The 13150-nt window shown below is 35.0% G+C and overlaps 1 protein-coding gene across 19 annotated transcripts in view; it reads right to left on the bottom strand.

The window, feature by feature from the left end:
- Positions 1-13150, bottom strand: part of LRRIQ1 (leucine rich repeats and IQ motif containing 1) — a 127434-nt gene that overhangs the window by 69356 nt on the left and 44928 nt on the right. For 3 of the 19 annotated variants that reach the window (XR_003990649.1, XR_003990650.1, XM_030480240.1), the window contains exon 18: positions 11885-12004. The exons of 14 other annotated variants lie outside the window; for them this stretch is intronic. Coding sequence is in view for 3 of the 5 variants with exons in the window: in XM_030480240.1 (XP_030336100.1) it covers positions 11885-12004 (120 nt within the window). In the remaining 2 variants the exon portion in view is untranslated. Of the gene's footprint in view, positions 1-50; positions 130-5834; positions 5974-11884; positions 12005-13150 lie in introns of those variants that run through there. 2 more of the 19 variants (XM_030480243.1, XM_030480244.1) reach the window with 2 other exon arrangements.

The following is a 13150-nucleotide window of genomic DNA, read 5'->3' as shown; positions in this document are numbered from 1 at the left end:
TTGAAACACATTTTTAATACTTGCCAAATTATTCAAAGGTTTCTTTTTTCTTTTTTTTTCTTTTTGTGCCAGACTTTGTGTTTGTGTTGATTTAGCTCCTCCTCAAGATACAAATTTAGACTTCCAAGACTAAAAAGAATACAGACCACCAAATTCATTATTAAATACAATGCAATTATCCCCTATATCATTCTTCAGCAACAAGAAGGTGTGAATATACTTGGGTTTGAGGTTTTCTTTCTGAATTTTATTATTAAAACTTCCATTGTTTTAAAACCATTTTAAAGCCATTTATCCATCAGGATCAAAACCTATTTATCCTGTTTCACAGTGGTTCTACTAACTTCAACTGGGACTGAATGAGCTATTGAAAAGCAAAGTAATATTATTTATACAATCTAATTCTAGGCATATTTTATATGCTCTGGATTACATTCTGTAGCTACACAATCTTTTATAATGACTATATGTGTAGTTTGTACTGTTCTGAGTCCTATTTAGACCATGAACAAAAAATAGCTCACAGAACACAGTGTCAAACCTACACTCAGCTTTGAAGCACTTCTACAAGTAACTGTTCAAATCGTGAATAATGTTAACAAATACTGCCTTTCATCTCTCTTAGATCGAGGAGGATCACAAGAGTATAATAAAAACCAAACCAATCCCCAAAACTGTGCTATGGTTAGAAGAAGAGAATGCAAGAAGACATTGACAATACAGGCTGAAAAGGAGACCAGCATTTGGTATAAAACAACCCTGTTCTGGGTCAGACAAAGCATCTATCTACATCAGTAGATTGATACTTGCTTCCAGAAGAGTTCAGTAGCAGATGCTTATGGAAAGAGTGAAAGAAACTGGACATGTTGGAGACAATCTTTTTATAGGTATATTCTTTCAGACCTTGGAAATTGGTAGTTTAAGGACTTTCTGCTAAAGTGGTGTACATTAACTCCAAAAGGTCAACACGTTTGCTGCCATGAGAGCTGAAGTTGTCTGAGGTTTCCAAACACGGTGGACCTCAGAATCACAAGCTGAATCACCATCTGTCAAAACTGTGAAACTACTTTTGAAAATCAAGGAGAACTAACTCTTTATACTTCCTTCTTTTCTTCTTTCATTTCCTCATTGATTCATTCACTGTTTTCAGTACAGCAATGGTTTAGCCAGAAAAAATGTTTTATTGATATTTATGTAGTGCTTTTATTTATATGGTATCGAAGAGAAAAATAGGAAAATAACCCAACAGAAAATAAACAAGGAGAAGAAAATTTATATCCAAAACTCACTGTGAACTCAGAGTCCTGACTGCTCCTGAAGACTACAATAGAATAGAAGGAATGGGAGGGGAAAAAGGTGTATTTTATAATGACTATATGTGTAGTCATTTAAAAAAAAAAAAAAAAAAAAAAAATCCACATTACAATTTCACAAAAATAGCGTGTGGAATTCTTTGCTTTTAAAAAAAAGATTCACCCTGCAGTTCACCTCTCTAGTTTTGTCTAGCCTGTTTCTCTGGACTCCTGCTCCCCTCAGTGAGGCAGGCCATTAATGCCATTCTCAGTCAGAAAGGCCCTTTTTCCAACAGATTTTACAAAATATCTACATTCATATTTTTGCCCAGAGAAGTGGCAGATGCACCATCCTTGATTTCTACTTTCCTAGTCTTCAGTGAGTATATTTCAATAGTGCAGTTAAAATCTAGTTCACTCCAAGAAAATAAAACAAAAAGTTAAAAAAAAAAAAAAAGACAAATTAAAGATGATACTTTAATCCAAGGCAGAACATTCAGTGGCATTCTATGACTATTTCAAATAAGCTGGCAAAATTTCATTTTGGGCAATACATGCCACATAAAGAACTCCTTTTCCTACTGTTAGACATTCTGCAGTTTAATAATTGCTCAGACTGGGAGGGGGAGTGGTCAGGCAGAAGGATCATATGCTGAAGGTTATCCCTGTGGATACTCAATAGAAAACGGCCTATTGCAACCAGCCATACCAGCCATACTATACTGTCTTTCATGTGGCTGAAAGCTGTAACTTTCTTGGTTCCTGGCAAACATATTTTGCTCTGCATGGTATTTCATTCAAATATCATGCTACTCCAGGACAACATCTTTAATTTCTTTTTAAACTAAACTTCATTTCTGCCAAGGCCTAAGTATTCTTTGCTAGAAATGTCCCCTCTAAAAGCATAAGTAAGTTTTGAGAAACTTCTTAAGAAATCACAAATTTTTACCTCTTGTAGCTGATAGAGAAGGACCAGATCACTTTTCTATGCTCATTTATACATTGATGATAGACTGTGATTGAAAACTTCCTTTGAAATTAAAGATCCGAATATATGTGTGTATTTAGCTTTTTATTTCATCCAGTCCTTTTAGGAATCAGATTACTCTATGTGGACTGAGATACTCAAGTTCATGTGTAAAGATTAGTTCAATGTTAGGAAGTTGAATATCAGTTCAGACCCACACTTTTTAAAAGACTTCCAAAGCTAAGATAGCATCAAATACGAACATTCTTAACTGAATCATCTACTAGTTGCATTGTTATTCCATTTCCAATACCACAAAACTTCAAAGTTCTGCCATTTTAAAACTATATGTAAATGTGTTGACTTGAACAAATTTATAAAAAAACCCCTGCACACTTCTTTTTAATTAGCTTAGTGAATATACGTTTTATAGAAAACGGATCTCTGAATTGCAAGCAGTAGGAAAAATAGCCTCTTTCCCTGGGTTTGTCTTTCATGATCTTTCACATATTTTATATGGTGAAGATAAATAGGTTAGCACCCTAATAAAGGTTATTTTAACCTTTAGCAATGCTTCTTTTTCAACCCTGTCTTTATATAAGACATGAGAATTAGGAAAGAAAGCTGGGCATGGCTGCATTCTTATGACTGCTAAAACCAAACAATGTTTCAAGCCAAAAAAAGTAGTGAGTATCATATGATTTCCAGAGAAACATCGCAATGATTAATTGACCCCAAGATATTTTATAGACTTAAAAAAGCTGGTTAATTACTAGAGCACATTCTTGTAGGAAAATTAGAGAACAGGCGTAGTTGTGTAGATGTCCATTTATAAGAAGGCTGTATTGACAATTACCGGAAAAATCACAACAGTCTGTTAAGAAAAACATTCAAGAAAACTTTATTGGGGAATGTCTTCTCCAAATGTAATTTTTCCGAAGTGTTTTATAAGCTCAGAAATCTAACTGTTCTCTCAAATCCTAATACATATATATACATTTAATATATGTAACTATGTGATTTCTCTAGATACATATTACTAAAATTAAGGAAATAATATATTTCAGAATATATAAAAGTAAATAAATAATGAAAATTTCAGGGACACTAAAAGTTTTCATTCACAAAAAAGGTTGAATGTATACATACATAATTAACTTTCCAAAAGTATTAATCTTATTGTACTTCATGTCAGTTGTTCTTGACCTACATGACCCAAACTTTTCTAGAAATGCATTTTTGTCTTAAGCCTGACAAGTGTTCAAAGCAAGCTCTGGTTCTACATCTTTTTTTTGAATACAAGAATAAAAAATACAGCTGGGTAAATGGTAACCTCAGCTTCAGAGGTTAGACATGGCTCAAGTAAGCATAAGAAATGTATGCTTCAAAAAAACTTTTGAGATGTATACTCCCACCCACCTCAACAATATCAGGCTCCTAGCATTGAATTCAGTCCACCCCTCAAATGGCTCTTAGACCTCAGATGCAGTCTTTACACATTAAAATGACAAAAATCTTCAGGTCTTTCCCTCCTCTGACTCTTCCACCATTACATAGACTTTAGCTGGTAATGTCCTAAAAGCCTTTTCCCAAGTTCTTATACCTCTGTGAAAACAAACAAACAAAAATTCAACGGGGCAATGAATCAAAAAACCCAGCAAACTAAACAGCCAAGGGACCACTCATTCCCACCCCCTTAAAATACTGTACATATCAAAGAATATAGAATTTCAAAGGAATATAACCTGACAATGTTCTATCAAGTTTGTGAAATCAATACTAAACAAGACAATAGAAAGAAAGTGTACTTCAGCTTGCATTTTTTTGTCAAAAAGAAGGGAAGTCAGGCAGAAGCACAGGGTAATCAAAAAATAGACTACTCTCAAGTTTATAGTCATGTAACCTCTAATATGTATCCAAAGTTCAAGTCAACAAGACATTTGACCTCAATTTCAAGACAACTTTTTCCTTTTTGTTTAAAAATCCGTATTTCAAATTAAGAACAAAAAAGTATTGGAAGATAAAAGAGCCAAAGGACTCAGTTGTTAAACATATGTTTTTTTGAAACTGATGATAACAAATCTCCACTTACACTAAACCCACTTAATTGTAAAGAAGATATGTACTAATTATCAGCTTCACTTATACTATCCTCCTTATATGCCTCTAGCACTAATTTTTCTATTTGAAGTAAATTATGCACAAATGAAATCTGCAAGTTGAAATTCTGTTGATTTCGTAACTGTAGTCTTAACAATTTATTCTTTTGGGGCCTACACTGCTACTTTCCTGGGAAATTCAAGAACTTCAGGAGGGATGTTTTTCCTATTATTAACTAAGATTTCTGAAATAATCAATAGCCCACTGCTATTTCCATATAAAAAAAAAAAAAAAAAAAAAAAATTTTCCATACAAGCAAAATAATAGACTGAGTACCAGACTATGGTTTTAACGGTATTTAGGCATTTAGGATTCCTTAGGCCACTGCATTCAAGGACAAACTAAAATTAAAGTTAAATAGATTTTAGCTAAATTCAGATTGTTGTTACAGGGGTATGGGTTGTTGGGTTTTTTTCCCTTTTCCTGTTGCCCACTATTAGAAAACTCAAGAATTGCATGGCCAAAGAAAGTCCATTAGGGCCCTAGATCCTTTTCTGAGGGTACTGCTTCCTAGACAGTCAGGCATAGCCAACAGTGTTGCATGGGGTGACTCTAGCTCACATGTTGGACTTGGCAGTTGCCTTTGTTGAACTTCATGAGGCTTTGGCCAACCTGTTTACCTAGCCTGTTGCAGGCTGCTCTGAAGTACACCCTAGTTCTACAGCATACTGATCGCTGCTCCCAGTTTGGTATTATCTGCATGCTTGCTGAGATTGCACTCTGTTCCATCATACGGGTTATTAATTCAAATATTAACTACTTCTTGGACCCCCTACCATCCATTAATTACTGTCCCACAAGTTGGATTTTGCACCACAAAGCACAAATATTTGAGCCTGGCAGTCCAGTTTAATTTACCACCTTTCTTGTCCAGCCCATACCTCAACAAATTTTGAGAATAAGACTGTATGAGACTGTCAATGGCCCCTGGCTAAAATAAAGGCATTCAATATACACTCCCTCACTGTATTCATAGTGCAGTCACCTTGTGATAGAAGCAATAATCAGCTTGGTAAACCCATGTTGGCTGCTGTCAATCACCTTCTTTCATGGGTTTAGCAATGGCTTCTGATAGGATTTGCTCCCACAACCTTCCCAGGAACTGAGGTAAGGTTGATTGGCCTGTAGTTCTTCGAATCTTTCTTCTTGCCTTTCTTGCCAGAAGGGTGTGATGTCTGCCCTTTTTCAGTCACCAGTAACCTCCACCAGTTGTCATGATCTCTCAAAGATGATAGAGACTGACCTCAAAATTACATCAGTCAGCTTGATCAATCCTCTTGGATGCATCCCATCTGTTCCCCTGGAACTTGTATACGTTCAGGTGAGTTAAGCTGTGCCATGGGTGGATAACATCTGCTGTGTTCTAAACTAAAAGGACTTCAAGCTCCCAGGCAATGAGACATGTATGGATTTAATTGTGGAGGAGAAGGAAGCTGAGATCTCACTTTTCTCTTTGGTTCCTCCAAAAGTACTGCTATTTCAACTCAATTATAGTATTGGCTGCATCAATGGCCCTCTTCTCACAGAGCACAGACAAGTCAGTTAGGATAGCTCCTGAATTTTTAAATAGACATTACTAAAAAATTTTTTTTTCAGTGGAAATCAAAGGTATGTGGACATGGTAAAATATCAAACATTTAACTAGATCTATAACCACAATCATATACCAACACTAAATGTCAGTTCTAACATCACTCAAAAATTAAAGAACTTAGGGAAGATTATTCAGTGATTTGTGATCCTTAGGCTCTGCTTTCAAGAGACTCCAGATGCAAATGTACTCACCTGAGAAGAAATGATGGCTCTATTATTACTTCCATGTACAATGAGGCATTTGGCTTAGAATGATTTTTCCTTTGAGGCTACAGTAATGAGCCCTAAAACTTCACAGAACTAAGAACTTTTTTTACTTTTATACATTTTTTCCATTGCTTGGCCCTTTTTATTCAATTCTGATGTTTTACTTTGTCCTTAGAGAATAAGAACTAGGAAAGTACAATTAATGACATCACGTATAACTTTGATATGTCATACACACTAGATATAATTTAGAAAAATACCATACCATTTGACTAAATGATATCTTTAGTGTCATGCATCATTAGTGGGCCTTAGAACTGAGATCTCATGGTGGAAGGTCAGAGAAGCAATCAGAGCACATTCTGCATGAGCTGTGAAGCTGGAGGTGTTAGCAATGGCTGCAAGTCCTAATAGCTGTGTTTGTGGTTATTTTTTCAGATACTGACTAAAACAATCTACTTCCAAGGCCAGGATATCTATTAGATAACTAGAAAACAAGATTTCAGCTTTTTAAATAAGCTTCATTGCTGAAAGAGGTGAAAAATGGGCTTTATGTAACTGATGATGCCAGAGACTGAGAATGCCATCTAATTCATTAACATAGCAGCTGAAGCAGCATGATCACATTAAGACATTGTTGATACACACTTACTGAGAAGATTGTTCTTCCAATATGTCACTTAGGAGAGAGTTTTTCCTCTCCTTTTTAAAGAGGATGGACCTAACGAAATTTCATAATACACTTTTTTGCCTTTCTACACTGTAACTTTGTAATAAATTTGATGAAAAAAGGAACATATTCTTTGTAATATACCATACAGAAAGGCTGGATTCTGACCTGACATTTATAAGCAATTACAAGAGCTAGATGTGTGTAAGAGTGTCAAGATACAAGAAATGTTATGGAGACCCTCTCATTCACAGGCTACACTTATTTCCTGGCACTAGCCAGAAAACAGCAATCACTGTCACAAGCCCACAATCACAAACTCACAGCCTGAGACAAACCACATTATGAAGAACTATATGAAAACGAAACATATTGTATGTGTCTAGTTTCGACGTGATAAGAATACTAAAATGAGATGTAAAGAAATTGTTGTTCTAATTGCTGTTTACTTTTCAAAAGTTAGTACATATGATGTAGTTTTTCTTCTCTGTCCTACCCTCTTCCTCCCGCACTCCCTCCAAAAAAAGAAAGAAAAACCAACAACAACCCAGAAAACAAAACAGAAAACTGCTACCTAGCTGCCGTGGAAGGCAAGCAAAAAAAATAGGAATGGCTATGTGTCTGAGTGTGGATATGTAAAATATGAAGGAAATGTGAAGGAAATGTGAAGGAAACTCCTAGTCTATAATTTCAAAAGCTGTCAAAAAGGTTGGGATTTTAAAATTCTACATAATCAAGCTCAGAAGCAGGACAACACTTTGTCTCAGGGCAACAAATTTGTTCCCTTTGATGAAGAAAACAGTGATGGATTTCTTTTTAGCTTAGTTGTAACTTACAAAGTTACTTTCTTTTTGAAAAAGTACGACTAGATAGTCCTGATTTAAAACCAAATTCAAAAAATGAAGTTTTGAGAAATACAGTATTTATATTCTGTGCTATGTAACCATCAGTACTGGTACTTACCTTGATGAGAATAAGACATATGTCTATATGCTGACCCAGTGTAGGAAAAAAAATATTCAGTAGTCACTGTTCTGAGTAAAAAAATTGTCTTAAAACTGATCATATTCAACTGGTTCAGCTATTTGGCACACTGGCAAGTTCAGCCATTTTGCATTTGACTCTTACCATATTCTCATTAAGAAAATAACAATGCTGATGGTTACACAGTACAGAAAGCAGGAGCTGTGTCAAGCGAATATCTTGTCAGATTTTGTCCACCAGAGGTGAAATAAACTCCGCCTTGTAGATCATTTGCTACATGGATGGACTGCTGATGAAAAGTTGCCTTAAGATCAGCCTTCTGGAGCATATAGGGTGGAATTCTTCAAAGTCCACATGAAAGACATGAAAATATCACTAAATACCAGACTTATACTTTCTGAGACATCTGTTGGCCAGATCTTTTACCTCATTTGGGATAGCCTGTTTGACACTGCGCAATACAACAGACACAAAAGACTACTGCCATCAGTTGCTTCTGAATGTCTTTGGCAAGGTATGAGAGCTGATATAAATATAACAAGATACCAGTAATTGTTCAGGTAAAATTATTACTAATCATGCTAATGTGAACAAGATAAAGGTCTTTCCTCCAGGTCAATCACACGCAATTCATTTTTCATGTGATATGGTGCCAAACTTCTGCTAAAATATACCACTGTTCAATGTGCATAAATGAAGTAAAGAGAAGATCTTTAGCAAGGACTAGAGTTTTCCCCATGGTGTTCACAGCCTCACCTTCCACAGAGCACTGGTACACTGAGTTATATTTAAGATATTAAATAGTAATTTTAATGAAGACTGGTGCCTAAAGACTTATTGCAATATTTGCAAATGGTTTAAATAGGTGCTTGCACACTAGTGATTTTGTGACAATACTAGGTAATACTGAATAAAATCATTATGACTGAAATATATGCAATACTGGTATAAAAAACCCAAACCACGATGACTACACTACAAAATAGTGGATTATTCCAAAGACCTTCGGAGAAAATTTAGTGCATTTCTACTGGTTGCAATAAAGAAAAGTTTCTTTGTCATTCTCTCTCATTTCCATTTCCCTATCCAAACTGATTCTGCAGTACAAATAGTGTCTGGATATTTTTCTTTTCTTTTACACCCTGGCATACGGGATCTCTAGCCCAGCAATATATACTCCTCCCTCCACACTTGTTGGAGACACAACAGATAGGCACTGATACAATGTGCTTTATTTGGATCTGTTTCAGCTATGAAACACTGGGCCAGAAAGAAACACTGAGGACAGAAAGAAGCACTGAGAAGAGTAAGGAAGGAATAAGAAGTATAGACTGTTCTAAGCTTCTGTTGCTTGTTTCGCAGAAGTATAAGTCCATGTGATTTCGTGTTGCCCAGCTGCAGAGAATGAAACAGCTAATGACACATGGAACCAGGCAACCTAGTACCAAGCAACTTAGTATGAGCGTGGCTGTCTGGGCTAGACAGGGCAGAGTGCAGGCCCATTTTAGTTAAGCCACACACTTCCCAAATCAAACTCTTCAGTAATACAAGATATATGCTTGGGGGATAATTCTAGTTACAGACATCAATCTCGAACACTGAAATGCTCACTCACTGAATAAAGTATATTTTTCATGGGCATATACATTGTAAATTTACCACATGCACTGCTCTGTAGAAAACAGATGTTCTTATATTTTCATCACCAAGAAGCTTAAGGGCTTGAGTAATTTTTGCAATTAATCCCCAGTTCAGCCTTTGAGCCAGCTATGCAAATGACAATGTAACTCATGGGTCTCCGGTCATCATCTGAACCTAAACACTTTCTCTGAGAACTACTCCTTAGACCTATCTTTTATTTCTTTCCTTATAAAGTCAATAGAATGTGGAAAAAAAACCCAACCAAACCCCAACAAAAAAACAAACCAGGAAGAACTGTGTGGCAACATCAGAAGGTGGTACAGTGCAAGCCTCTCTCAAATGAGCTTTCCTTTTTTCCTGCCTTCCCAGTTCTTCCTTTTCTCCCTGGCCTCAGGAGCACCTGCCCAAAGAGATTGCCATGCTGACAGACAGATGGAATGAAACTGCCCGTGTAGTTTTTCGGTTTAGTAATTAAAATAAAAGTATCAAGAAATGTCACAGGATTATTTGGGCCAAACAGAGTGAAACGAGACGGCTAAATTGAATTACAGATATATAAGACTCTGGCCTACTGACTGACTAATTCAAACCAGGATATTTTCCTTCTTTAGTATATGAAACAGATACTTCCTTCCTGTGTGAAGAATAAATCTTTCAACTTTCTGCTTTTTATTATTTTAGAAAGAAGCCAGGGATCAGAGAACATCAACTAATGAGACTGTTCTTTTTTGTATATATATTTCAAATTAAAATGAAAAAAAAAAATCCTAAAATTTAAACCAGATCTCTATGTTTTACACACACACATTTCCTGTATACCAAATGATTCCTGGGACTCCTGCCTCAAAACACTTTGCAAGCTTTTACAATAAGACAGTAATTCTGAAAAAATATCTTAAAATAGCTGCTGAAAGGGAAAAGAAAAAAATAAAATTACTCCAAGACATCAAGTCATTGGTAATAATTTCATACAAAGCCCAACTATACTCTAAGAGGAGGAGCGGCAAAAGAAGGCTGATACTCAGGTGACTGAAGACTGATCAACTGTAAACTGTGCTGTTCCAACTAAAAACATATTTGGTTTCAATAACTCTCTATGAGCCATACAAACATATGATCATAAATGGGATCTAATCCTGCCAGTAGCAGGGCTATCGGCTTCATATTCATTTGCAAAAATTGCAGTGGAATATTGATAAATTGCTCTTGCAAAGATGCAGCAGCTGAATAAGCACATTCAGAGACAAGGGTTCATGAAAAAAAACCCTCAGTCATATCCACTCAGGTCTTAAATGGCCAAATTGCTATCAGTTTTCTTTGCTTTACCTGAAACCATTAAAAAAAGAAAAAAAAATCACAGCCAACGAATGTGAACAATGAAAGAAAGCAGTGCTCCAGACAAATATATAGGTAAGTCATCAAGAGCTGCCTTACTATGCTTATTGAGTCTCCAATTTTCCCCTGTACACTGTGCTTTTTGAGGCTATAAAAGATAAAATTTGGTTTTAAGATTCTTTTCCTTGCTTACTGAATGAAAATATTGATCCTGTAGACATTTTTTTATTACTTAATTATTGATAAATTCAGTTTTGAATGTGATGTTACTCCTTAAATTCCTTTGGAGCCTGCGTTTATTTCTTAGAATGGAAAACTTCTGAGCCAGTTAAAACTTTTGAAACTGAAAGAACATTATTAACTCTATATAACTTGTAAAAATTACTAGAAATGATTTCTGGATTTTGTGCATCACAGGACCTTCTAATTGTGAGGGGTTTTTTTTCCGATTTAAATTATATTTTTCTTCATAATTTACTTTTTATATTCAGACTCATGATCTTTTTAGCACTATACCTATAAGACAAAAGAACAGCTAATAAGCCTGCTTCACCTCTGGTTTGGGGTGTGTTTCTTTTTATTGGGATATCGCAACACTGAATCTCAGCTGTATTTTCAGATATATTATGTTCTCATTCTATCATGAAAATGAACAAAATGCATACTCAATATTGTTGACATTATAATCTGTTACTAAAATACTAAAAAGCTAAACATTTAGACAAAAGTAAGCTGTTTCCTTATTCTCACATGATGTCCTTTAACTGTAGAAGTCTATAGGATTCAACGGTGGGTGCGACATTAATAGCAAGGCAACTACCAGAGCATCTCAAGAGCAGGAAAAATTAATCCATGACAAATATATTTAAATGAACTATATATAAAAAGTGTTTCTTTATTCTGGACATCCAACATGTTAATTCTAGGCTCCAGTGGTCCCATTCGAAGGTCTATTATTTCCAACACCTACACAAATGCGCTAATAATAATAATGTTTTTTTTTACATAAAGTTCTTATGCTAATGATGTGCTTACTTCAGAAAATGGAAATTCATCCACATTTATGTCTTCATAGTCATCCTCCACTTCATCACTTTTAACAGCTGCAAGAGCACTGGCCAGTTTTTTTCGCAAAAGAAAACCCTTCCAGAATGCCTAAACAAAAAATTTAACGCATGTTATACAAAGCCATAGATTCAAACCCAAATCCAGATTCTCTATGTTATCCCATTAGGAAGATATAAAACATCTTGGCCTTGGTTTAATAGCTCAATGATTCTGTTTTTTGAAACTTTATTGTGACATTTAAAAACTACAAGGACAAATTAAATGCCAGCATATGTCTAAAGCTTAGAGCACTCAAAGAGGCTCTCCACAAGTAAGCAGAAAGGAATCCTGCAACTCCCTCAACTACAAACCTGGGTCAACTAATTAATTATTTGACAATTCCTTCAGGACTATTATAAACTGAAAGGAAAGGCTACATAAGAAAAAAGCTAAGTGTCAACTTTTCAAATTACTAAGAATAAAAATACACTTGTACTAAATGTCTTATAGTTTACAAGTAGCAATTCTTAAAGACATCTCATGCAATTGACCTAGGTCAGTTACTCTTTCTTAACTGTCTAAGATCTTTATTTAAAAAAATATTACCAGTAGGCATAATCATATCTAAGAAAAAGGATCACATAAGGAATTAACTGCTTAGAAAAAGAGGAAGGTGTTAGGAACACATGCCAAGCTTTAGAATCAGATCCAGGAAAACACTTCAGAGATCAGAATTACATAGATGAAATTAAGAAAATTAAATTCAGGACTGCAATTTTCCCCAGATCAGTGTTTGACATCATTAGGGTTTCAAGATGCCCTAAGCATTTAAAGCACCATGCAAAAAATTTCCACTTTCCTGAAAATGTAGTGTAGTCCACATTTAATGGCTTTTCAAGGAACACACTACAATAGGAAAGTTAAATCTTATATTCTGTCTTAATGTTTAGCTTATTAATTTTTAAGGAAATAATTGTCTAATTGCATAGGATATTGAAATGTTACTGGTTTTAGACACACAATTCTTGATTATTATAAAAAAGACTAAATGTATTAGAATTCTTTCTTATTAATTTCATTGTTCTTATTTTCCTACAAGAATCTTCATAACCATCCTGATAAAATATCCTTATATTACTCAGTGATCACATGAAGAATATATTTAATACAACAAATATGATTAGTTTTTACAAATGCAAAGGGAGAAAAGCATTTCTAACAGTAATATGAAGAAGGGTAAATTTTAACTCAGAT

Source organism: Strigops habroptila, chromosome 3 (assembly GCF_004027225.2).
Source record: "Strigops habroptila isolate Jane chromosome 3, bStrHab1.2.pri, whole genome shotgun sequence".
NCBI classification, from domain to species: Eukaryota; Metazoa; Chordata; class Aves; order Psittaciformes; family Psittacidae; genus Strigops; species Strigops habroptila.
Note: the sequence above shows the minus strand (reverse complement) of the source record. Positions and strands in the feature narration are given on the sequence as shown.